Here is an 11,616-nt window from a genome sequence, read left to right as displayed (position 1 = left end):
GCTCTGATGAGCGCCGGACAGAAAATCAGGTCAGCCGTGTGTTGAGCATTGCAGACATACTTGCGAGCAGGTTGAGGGCCAAGCTGAGAGACTGTACACTACTGTGCTGCGTTGTGAGTTATCTGTGTGCGTCTTTGTTAGTGTGACTTCCCCCGGCCTGGCACAGTCGCCAGTGAGCGTGCGCATGCCGGAGCATCCATTACTTTTAAATTAATCCAAAGCCAAGTGCGAGCACATCTCGAAAATGAAAGGCGCGAACTGTACACCGGAGGATTAGAGCAGAGACTGTCTGACGGGCAAAGAGCGCAGCCAGACAAAATAAGCAGCAACATACCCAGAAAACTTTTTTCTCTCTTAAAGAGTTGGGACTGGGCTTAGTTACTGGACCCAGATGAGTGAGAGAGAGGAAAAGAGACAGAGAGGGAGTTGGCGTGAAGGAGCAGGAGCCGAGGCTGTCGGGCCTGGCAGTGTGGGTGGGCTGAGGTTTTGAAGTCAAAGCAGAAATATCTCTGATGACTTTAATCTGCTGTCTTATATTCAAAAGGAAGCTTTTTTTTTCATCTGATTGTTGCCTGACATGGTATACGAGCAAATGAGCCCCCACCCACTCTGTTAGGGTCTGTTCATGTGTACGCGAGTGCTGCAGTGCTGTCATATAGATTACTGTACGACAAACATTAACCCCCCGACACACCTGCTGATCAGAACACACAGTCCAAATGATCAACTGATATTCCCTCAGGTGGGAATTTACAAGCCCCCTACTCAAACATCACTGATTTAAACACACACACACACACACACACACACACACACACACACGCACGCGCACACACAAGGCACGCACCCGCTCAGATGCAATGGAATCATGTTACATGAGTTACTGGCGGGAGAGTCACTCTTACTTCAGGCGTGTGTAAGAGTCAAAATCAGTGTGTGTGTGTGTGTGTGTGTGTGTGTGTTGAGCAGAGGTCAGCGGAGGGTCTCGACCGCTGGGTCCCTGTCACTGTTTGGTTTTAACCCTCTCAGACCGGCTGGTATTGTTTTCAGTGGCTTCACTTTCTAAGGCCGCCTCACATTTCTCTCTCTCTCTCTGCCCACACACTTTCTCTTAGCCCCTAGACTCTAACACACACACACACACACACACACACACACACACACACACACACACACACACACACACACACACACACACACACACACACACACACACACACACACACACACACACACACACACACACACACACACACACACAGGGGTTATTTATAACAGGGTGGAAGGGAAAGGCAGCTCGGCCTCGCAGGTCCTATTTTGGGAGGTTCAGCCTTCCATCACTCGGGCTGACGGCTCTTCAGTGATACCAGGAGAACAATACCTGTTTATCTTCCTCCGGCCAGCCGGGGAGTCGCTGCCTCCCGGCCTGGGTCACCGTCACCTATTGCCTCCCTCCAGGAAAACTTGACTTCCAGGACAACAGCGATCTCAAAGTCTGTCACTTAACAATCACTGTTGGCCTCCCAGAAATGCTTCTCCACTAGGAAATGCTTTTCTCGAGCCAAGTTCCTGCTGCTGCTGTCATTTATGGACTGTTTATGAAGATTCTGTAGCGAATACTACTTAGTAATACTTAGTATTTCTCAATACAGCTGATGATTTCAATATGTAAAAATGAAAAGTAAAAAGAACTTTAGAAGATCTTTAGATTTTATTCTAACAGAGAATAACAGTCAAAGACTCAACTGATCTCCCACATGAGGACTGTGGGTAATAGCAGAGCTTAAGCAATTAGTCAATCAGCAACTATAGTTAATGTTAAATAATCATTTGAGTCTTTTATTTGAAAGCAAAAATGACAAACATTTATGAGTTTCAGCTTTTCAGATGTGAGGAGTTCATAATTTTCCTTATCATATACAGTCGGGAATCTAATAACGTTGGGTTTGGACTGTTGGTCAGATTGAAAGAAAAAACCTTTTAAAATGTCACTTTGGGCTGTGGGACATCAAACCACATTTTCCGCTATATTTGGACATTTTCCGGGCAAAACTATTGAGGAAATCTTAGAAAATAATCAATATTGCAAATAATGGGTTGTTGCAAGCGTATTCGACACCGAACCCACCAAATCATATCAGATTCTGATTAAACTCTGAAAAGCCTAAACATATTTCCATCCAGCTGTGCCCCACCCATTTAAAACCAGTGGGGAAACAGAGGATTTAGAAATACAGTAATGACTAATGTGAAAAAAAAGCAGAGAATTTAGCGGACAATATCGTGTTGGAGTAGAGCGCCATAACTCGGAGCAAGAAGCTGATAGTGAAGATGTGTTTTTCAGGGCCTTTATTCTTCTAATAATCTGCCATAGTTAGTTATCAGTCTATGAACGAACTCTCTCAAAGTGTTTTGTTGCCCCGACAGCAGCCCTGTTCTTTGGTAAACCCCTTTGGCTAAAAATAATTTCCTATGAACTCTGAGTGACTCCACCAGTTAGATGAAGGATTGCTTTGTGTGTGTGTGTGTGTGTGTGTGTGTGTGTGTAGCAGAGAAGAGATAGTCGGGTAGAAGGTGGGTGGGAGCAGTTAGTAAGGAAGGTGAAGGGAGCCTGATATTTTTTATCTACTAACTAAAGATTTCATGAGTGTTTACTGGAGCTAATGGTCCATGACGTCATCACTATTTCACTACTGCGCCATGTCGGCCGCGCCGCCAGAGGAATTATTATCATCTCCACGTTTTGTACAACGTTGACAGAAGTCTTAGTCCAGCGTTTACTTAGGGGGAGAACTGTAAACAATATGCAATATAAACAACATGCAATATACTTACTCTCTTCATTAATCGGTTTGATAGTTTCTGAAAATGTAATAATAATTTAAAGTCAGAAAAAAAGTGAGAAAGTTTTTTTTCTTCAAAATATCTTCTTCTGTAGGAGCAACGGTCCAAAACCAAAAGACATACAGTTTACAGATACTCAAAAAAGAAAGGCTCCAAATACACAGTAAAACAAAGGAAATCTCAGGTGGATTTCTCAACACTAACATGGAACCGAGAATATCTGAACTGCTTCATAAGAAAAGGTTTTTTTGTATTTTGGGTGAACTTACCCTTTTAAATGAAACCATTTACACACCTTAGGTCTGCTTAAATTCTGAGGGATTACTTCTTTCACTTCGACACAAACTCAATTCTTTTGGCAACTTCTAATTTGCTCAGCTTCTACAGATCCACGTTTGAGGCACTGATGCCACCGACCTCGCTTCAAACGTGGGCTCGATTTAAACCTGTCGATCTGATGTGACCCGAGTCAGATGTGTCATCGTGAACCCGCCTCACCTTTTCCTCTCCGGAACAACTAAACACACAATCTACTCCACCTGTTTCACAACCGGCTTTGTTGAAACAGTTCCTTTTGTCCAGTGGACTCGGGTTTATTCTCTCGGAGCCGACACCTCCCTCGCCCTCTGTGTCACTGTTGTGACTGATGTCTTTTCCATCCTGCTGCCCTCTCTCAATTAAAAAGGAAAAAACTTCCAATCCTTTTGACCTTTACCTTGACTTGGCTGTTTCCACTAAACACACATGAAAACACACAGCCCTGACATGGCTGCTCCCTCTTCCTATTTTAGTCAAATCCCCCCTCGGCATCCTCCCTTTCTTCCAGTCTTTTAAAGGTAGCCCTGCTTTTCTATTCTCATGTCATGACGTAGACTTACATAAGTGGGGCGTTCGCATATATAATGGTTTTTAGGGAACAAATTGCATCTGTAGCTGAGTACTGCATATGTTAGTCTGATACTGATCTTAAAATAATAATCTCCTCTCTGTTCTTTGTAAAAACCCAGAGTTATCAGGAAATGTTATTAATGGACAAACCAACAATGAGGTGAGGTGGAGAGTTATATTATTTTATTATAAATTCTAGCGGTCACGCCTTCAGACAAACCTGAAGTAAAACAGCTTGAACACACAAAAAGCAAACATTAATTACATCAGTGGCTCATTACTTCCTGGACTTTTGCCTCAGAACTCGTCAAGGTTGCTCCTGGTGTCTCGCAGCAGTGTGAGGGATGTCAGCACATCGTCTGTCGGCCTCCTCCCAAGCTGTTTGCCCTGTCTGCTCCTCACATTCACTGTTCCACTTTCACGCTCCTTATCTCCGACCACTGGGTGGAAAAACAAACACAAAAGAAAATGCCCAAAAGTCATAATTAAGTATTGTAAAGTTAAAATGAATGAATGAGGGATTAGAGTTTTTGTAGTAAACACAGGCTTTGGTATGTTACGTAGCCTCAGTTGTCATCCTCAGTTACTCATTGTTACCTAATATGTAGTTGTACTGAGCCAGCTGTGCAGAGCGAATCTTCTTATTCAAGGTCGCTCCCTGATCGTCACTCAAATCAGCCATGAAGCCGGCGTCACGGAACTGCCGGACCACCTTAACAGGAGAGAGGCACCTCTTTTAAGATTGTATCTCGGCAACGTGATTCTCGCTTTTAACGAACAGATTGATGACGACAGAGAGAGAGAACACTTGGTCTGCTGATGTGCCACTTTGCAAATCTTCACCACAGACTGACCTGCTTGGCGTATGACTCACTGTTGCCCCCCACAGGAACAACCATGACCTGTGCCGGAGACAACCACAGGGGCCTAGAGGAGGTAAAGACGAGGAGAGGTGATGAGTTATGGAACAGCGACATCGTTGAGTAAAATGCACCAGACTTCATAAGATTATTGTCGTCTTTCGCACCATTTCCCGCCAAAGTTTTCAGCCAGTATAGCAATCATCCTCTCCAGCGACCCCAGCACCGCTCTGTGGATCATCACGGGCCGGTGCAGCTGTCCATCTTGCCTGGGAGAGAAGTGAGAAAAGATTTATCAATACAATGACATTCGGGTGATAAGACGATATGAATTTGACTTCTGCTACACTGTGGTCATTTTTCTTCGGTATCTCTGTGATTATCAGGTCATTGTGTGTAACATATCAACTCAACAAGCCAGGCTCTCATATATTTATAATGATTGTTGCATGTACCTTCATCTGTACAGTATTTTGCTGGATTAACCTTAATGACCTAGATTTCTCAATTAATTCTTCAGAATATTTACTATATAGCGACATTTACTGGTGTTGCAATATAAAATCACACTGTGATAGGAGGGCTTGAAGCAGACTAATGAGGGATGTAGGGCAAACAAGTAAGAGGCTCAAAGAGGTGTGTGCGCGCGCGCGATCTACTAAACCATTCAATTCAACAAAAGACAAACCTTTCGTGATCAAATTACAGTCCCTAAGAAGTTGTACTTGTGCAACTTGAGGAACGAGCAGGATGTTTTATCAAACACAGTGAAGCGCAGGTTTAAAACACTGCAGATGTAGTAATGTTCAAAAGACTCAAGAGCCAAATGCAGAAATTCGACTCACCCGACGTACTGAAGGTCAAATCTGATTGGCAGCTGGAAGTCCAACTGGACTGTGGCACACTGGTGTTGTCTGCCAATGGCGTCTCTGATCTGAATGTCAATCTGTGAACAAACAGTTTTTCAGTTTCAGGCTCTGCTTCTCTTTCCAGCCAAGATCTATAAATCTCAGCTCGGAGACGCTGCTGGTGACAAACCGCATTTTCTTTGGGCAGACGTGGTTACAGAGGAGCTGCCAAGACAAACTGCTTATAGCTAATTCTGGCCAAGACGCCCATCGACACGACTTTGAGGGAGGTTTGTTTGTCTCATGGAGCGTGTTCTTCTGCGTCTGACTCCACGTGAGCTCTAATCACGTTACATCTGTCTGAAGCTGACTTCCTCTTCATGCTTATGGATTTTTTTAGTGTGACTTAATGCGAAAAAGGAGACGTTTCAAAGAAAACCAAGTTCAGGTTCCTAGAAGAAAAAGGAAAATGAGACTCAAGGTATCTAAACACCCTTTTTTTACACATGCTTTTTACACATGCACCATACTGTAATAAACACTCGGGTATGGGAGCAGTGTCAGTCATCTCATTTAATTCTCGGCAAGACAGCAAAGAGTATTCTCCTAATACTGAACTATGCTTTGAAGTGGAGCCCGACCGATTTATCAGTTGGCCGATAAATATCGGCCGATTTCAGCCTTTCAGGCACATATCAATCAAATCAGTCTTCATGTTTAATATGAGAACTTGTTTTTAACATAATAGACAATGCAAAAAAACATTTCTGTTTTCTCTTTATTTATAGTATAGTATTTATAAGAAAGTTTATGGTTAAACTGTCAAATATCAAGCCTTAGTTACATCTCTTTGTCCTAAGTGTTTGATAACGACATCTTTGGTATTGATACCTATTTATTGATATTGTAAATTTGTCAGTCCCAATAGCAGTATTGCCCCCCCCAAAATCCATATTGGTGCATCCCTACTTTAAAGTAACCTTTAGCATAAAGGACAAATGTCAAAGTGATTTGAAGACCAAAAGTGTTTTCGGCTGCAGATATTGTGATAAACAATATTTACTCGTGTGGAAATCAGTTTCCTTCCCTGCACGTGTCTCTTCTCACTGACCTTTGGTCCGTAGAACGCTCCATCTCCTGCGTTCAATTCCCAACGTTCACCAAAGTGCTGTAGGCTCCTCTCCAACTGCTACACACACACACACACACACACACACACACACACACACACACACACACACACACACACACACACACACACACACACACACACACACACACACACACACACACACACACACACACACACACACACACACACACACACACACACACACACACACACACACACACACACACACAGTAAGTAGGCCGTGTAGAGAATGTTGAGTACATTAATATACATTATGACTGTTGTGTTGGTCCTTCGTGTGTGTGTGTGTGTGTGTGTGTGTGTGTGTGTGTGTGTGTGTGTGTATGTGTGTGAGAGAGAAAAAGGGCTTGGAACCATAATGATAAATTACGCTCAATTGAATCCACTTTATTTGCCTCTGTGCCAATTTAAAAGGCATCTGTAGAGATTTAAAGATATGCATCCACCCAGCAGCATGGAGGAGCGCTCTACTGCAAAGTACCACTCGCATTACTGATTGGTTAAGTAAATGTTATTATACCATGTTGTTTTATTTACTATTTTTCCCTGTAGCGGTGATTAACTCAGTCCATCTTACAGAATATATACGCTTGAACAACTGGCCCTAGTGCACCACACGATGATTAGGTGTGTGTGAATGTTGTGTGTTTACCTGCTCAGCACTGTCCCACTGCTCAGGCTCCCCGAGGCACGGTGTAGGACGTGTAGACAGGAGGCAGTGGAAAGAAAACCCAAACACTCGATACACACTCCTCACAAAGTCCAAACAAGACACAATCTCTTCTTCCAGCTGGAGAGACAGAATAAAAACAAAAAGTGAACAAAAAACAAAAGAGGAATTAATAATAGAAATAATGGACTGGGGCTCAGGAGTTGAGAGTGTGGATAGTGTTCATTTACAGTAATTGCAGTAACTATATTTACTGTAAAGCCCTGAACGCTCCATTGAATTAGTGAGGCGATGACTATCATGTGACCGTTATCTTGGGCTGGAGGAGCACAACCAGTATCATGGGAACGTATCCTGGTTTCTCTGTAGGGGATCAGGGTTACACAGACCGTAGAGATGCACATATGGAGGTGTGATGTTTGAACGGCACAGAGACCTTCATTCATCTGGGTTAAGGCCTCCAGGAATGTCTGGAGTTATTTGTACAGCCCATCTAATCACTGTGATATGGTTCCACGTGTGTCCCATTTTCTAGTTTATATCCCGGTCACTGCACCTACACAAGTATTTGCCGTCTTGAAGAGAGGATGAATCTGCAACAAACCCATTGGTGCGTGTTTGTATGTGTTATGTGTACCTGCTCAGGTGTGCAGAAGATGTGAGCATCGTCCTGGCAGAACCGGCGAACACGTGTGAGACCTCCCAGAGTGCCGGAGAGCTCATTACGATGCAGGGCCCCGAAATCAGCCCAGCGCAGAGGAAGCTCCCTCCACGAGCGAACTCGTTGCTCAAACATAAGACTGAAAACAAAACAAAAGGAGAGTCTGTAAAAACACCTCAGTACAGGAAAGCGTGTGTGTGTGTGTGTGTGTGTGTGTGTGTGTGTGTGTGTACCAGTGTGCAGGGCAGTTCATGGGTTTGAGAGCGTAGGTTTGAGATCCCTCCGACGTCACAGTGAACATGTTCTCGCTGTAATGCTCCCAATGGCCTGAGCGCTCCCATAATGCAGTGCTGTACAGAGTTGGGGTCACGACCTCGGTGAAGCCTCGCCTTTGGTATTCACTCTATGAGAAGTCAGGAAGGACAATGAGTTGACCATGAGCGCAGGACGGGGTCAGACAGTGTAATAATCGCAAGCTAACAAGAGCAATATCCTGTGGACTCACATGAACATGTACATCGTCAGGACACAGGATCAACACAGCACATGTTAGTGTATATGTGTGTATGTACAGTATGAGAGACTGATTATGTTCCCATGGATGTTATTACACTATAAACCTAATGAAGGAAATCCTCTGAGTAAGATGTTTAAGTTGCGAAAGCAGCGATAAACCGAGTGATCAAGTGTCAGTCCATTAAAAGGGTTAAGTTTCTGGGTGGTTTAAGGTTTTTAGCAGAGGCTGCAGATGAAATGTTGTGACTTTTATGAAAAAGACAGCTTGTCATAGTCTTTGAAAACAAAAGGGGTTTTGTCAATAAAAACATGGCCTGTTGTGTAATGCCATTTTTATTCTACGTGTTCATCCTTTTACTCGAAAGACAATGACAAAATTAGGAGCAGACGATGGTCACATCACACATGTTGATCCATTAACACTGACAGTATATGCAGGTTCATGTAAATTTATATATTATAAAATATATCATAATTTGCTATCCCTCTCTATCGGTGCTAGAGTACAAAAAAAAACGTGAGTCCATGTGGTCATCAGATTTTTCCTATTTGTAACTGAAATTATTGCATAAGATGTTTGTTTTTTATTCTAGGTAAAAGTCTGCTGTCAGATTACTTCACGCCATTTACAGTACACAGTCAACGAGAGAACAGTACATGATAGATTTAGTCATATTATTCAACCTCACACTTTAGTTTTAGTCGACTAAAAATCGACTAAAACTAAAACTCAGTCAAAGAAAAACAAACCTTTCAGTCAGAATGAGCATGTTAGTTAAACTTCTGCAAACAAATAAATATTCACCCAAATTATTTTCACTATTAAGTCCAGAAAGATCAATCGACATTAGCAAATCTGATGCAATCCAAACTCAGAGTCACTCAGAGAGTACCCAGAATAAAAAAAAACACTTTCACAATCAAAAAGAATCCTGCACAACATCCCTGCAATAACTCCCGGCCTTATGATGTTCACTTTAGTCAGGACTGTGCCAGAAAGGTATTGTTTTGACTTTAGAATTCTGAAAGCCTCAGTGGAAGTGTTGTTCTGTATTGTGCTCGTGTTTATAATAGGTTCTAAACTACCATTCAATATATGTGAGTACATTTTTTTTGTTTTATGCACACCTTATACATGTGCTGTTCACTTTATTGACCAGTAGATGCCGCTACATTTGACCTCTCACAGACCCTCAAGCAAGAATGGCAGGTTATATGTGTTTTCACATAATAATAATGCTTCTTTAATGCACTACGACAGACAAACTTGTCGTAAGTAAAACGCCAACGTAGCCGACTGGGCTGCTGACTGTGAGACTAAATCTCACTGTGAGACTAAATCTCTAAAAGATGCTCAAAGATAATGTTGCACCACTGTCAATACATTCGTCTCTTATTAGTCTTGGAAACAAGGTTGTTGACAAACACTAAACACTACAGAGTGAGGTGCCCAGTGAGTACAGTGTGTTCACCTTAATGAAGTCAGTGAGTCTGTTGTAGATGTGGGCTCCTTTAGGCAGGAAGAAGCAACTGCCTGGACTGACGTCATTGAAGAAGAACAGCTCCTGGTCCTGTGCAAAAACGGGTTCACGTGGCATTTGTGACTATAAAACACATCTCTTAGAATTAGAATTTCTCCTCTCACTTCTTATTATTTGATCTCGATTTATGCACTCCTCCTGAATTTAGATGATGTCTTACTGTCCCGATGCGCCTGTGGTCCCTCCTCCTCGCCTCCTCCTGCTCCCTCTCCCATTCATCTTTGTCCTTCTCTCCCGGAAAGGCGACACCCGACAGACGCATCAAACCTGAAGACTCCGTCTGATTGGCCAATGTCACAGGCGACAGCTGCAATGTTACAGAGCGGGAGAGAGAAAAATGAGTGAAAGAAAGAGAGAGTGATTTTGACTGTGGTGTTTGTAAGAGTCCAGAACAGGAAACTGGCCTCTGACAAACACAACATCCTGCTGCTGATATTTCCAGCCTGGCTGCCATGAAATTCCAGTCTACCCAGTCAAAGCCCAGTATGGAACCTCCTCTCTCTCCCTGGATCAATAAAGACGGGGAAAATTCCATTTACCCAGCATGTGTCCAACAGGATGGACGCTGCCAAATGGGTCCAAATAAAACAGATTTTTAGAGATTAGAGGAGGAGAGGAGGAGAGCCCATCAACTTTTGGTTATCGTGTGGATAACGATACAATAAAAAATTATTATAAAAAATGCCAAATAAGAGTTCATAGCCACCAAGCTAGAAATGGATCAAATTGATGCAAAGGGCAACAAGAGGCAAGAAAACAAGTAAAACAATGAAGAGCTGATTAGAGAAACACTCACCTGGAGCAACTTGAAGAACTTGAGGAGGCCGGTGTGTGGGAGGAGGGGGCCCGCGCAGACCCCTACGCTGTCTCCACACCTGAGGGACGAAAAAGGTTTAAACTTTCCATGAGAGTTTAGAAAACACTGGTAAGTAAGTCAATATGAGTGTGTGTGTGTGTGTGTGTGTGTGTGTGTGTGTATTGATACATGCCTGTATACTGTGACAGGGGAGCCATTCATCTCCTCATCAACAAGCTGCAGTCTCAACTTACAGCTCTAAAACAAGAAAATTCCTTCATTACAACATTTCAATATCAGAAGCAGAAATAAGTAAACACTGGGACAGTAGAAATACCATAAACAGCACTATCACTCATACACAGTGAGAAATATCACTGCTTCTCACGTTAACAAGGGCAACATATCAACAACATAACACAGTTACAGTGCAAATCACATATCATTCTATTCCAAGTGTCACTGTGATTTAATGTGAGTGTTGTGCTTGTGTCACCAGCCCAAGACGGACATTAAAGTAAATGCTAAGTGACATAAACACCAGAGAAGCAACATTGGAGCACATCATTGGGGCAAGCGAACGACAAACACTGTCAGTTGCGTCTGCTGTGAAAAGGGTGTGTTGGTGTAGCACAGACGTTGGTAACACTGACCTGGAAGAGCTCTCGCACCTCTTCTACATTCAGCTCCAGTGTGGACAGAGGAAGTCTGAGGGCTGCAGCATCCTTACATCTGTCCTCTACATCGCTTAGAGACAAGGCTCTGTGGGTGAAGATAGATTCAGGTGGAACATGCAGCAATAAGACCCAGCCTCAGGGAGTGTGACGAGTCATTACAGC

General features: G+C 43.1%; 1 protein-coding gene across 2 annotated transcripts in view; it reads right to left on the bottom strand.

Annotated features, from left to right (window-relative positions):
- Window positions 1-3,893: 3,893 nt before the first annotated feature.
- The window catches only part of LOC118299062 (threonine--tRNA ligase 1, cytoplasmic), a 28,626-nt gene continuing 20,903 nt past the window's right edge, over window positions 3,894-11,616 (bottom strand). For both annotated transcript variants that reach the window (XM_047330636.1, XM_035622489.2), the window contains exons 5-18: window positions 11,431-11,539; window positions 10,971-11,035; window positions 10,778-10,856; window positions 10,142-10,288; window positions 9,913-10,011; window positions 8,158-8,327; window positions 7,901-8,063; window positions 7,246-7,383; window positions 6,552-6,629; window positions 5,438-5,538; window positions 4,760-4,861; window positions 4,587-4,659; window positions 4,330-4,444; window positions 3,894-4,172 (exon numbers count right to left, since the gene is read on the bottom strand). In XM_047330636.1, the coding sequence (XP_047186592.1) occupies window positions 4,030-4,172; window positions 4,330-4,444; window positions 4,587-4,659; window positions 4,760-4,861; window positions 5,438-5,538; window positions 6,552-6,629; window positions 7,246-7,383; window positions 7,901-8,063; window positions 8,158-8,327; window positions 9,913-10,011; window positions 10,142-10,288; window positions 10,778-10,856; window positions 10,971-11,035; window positions 11,431-11,539 (1,582 nt within the window). In that variant the 3' untranslated portion in view covers window positions 3,894-4,029. The remainder of the gene's footprint in view (window positions 4,173-4,329; window positions 4,445-4,586; window positions 4,660-4,759; window positions 4,862-5,437; window positions 5,539-6,551; window positions 6,630-7,245; window positions 7,384-7,900; window positions 8,064-8,157; window positions 8,328-9,912; window positions 10,012-10,141; window positions 10,289-10,777; window positions 10,857-10,970; window positions 11,036-11,430; window positions 11,540-11,616) is intronic.

The sequence above is a fragment of the Scophthalmus maximus genome, chromosome 1 (assembly GCF_022379125.1).
Source record: "Scophthalmus maximus strain ysfricsl-2021 chromosome 1, ASM2237912v1, whole genome shotgun sequence".
NCBI lineage: Eukaryota > Metazoa > Chordata > Actinopteri > Pleuronectiformes > Scophthalmidae > Scophthalmus > Scophthalmus maximus.
Note: the sequence above shows the minus strand (reverse complement) of the source record. Positions and strands in the feature narration are given on the sequence as shown.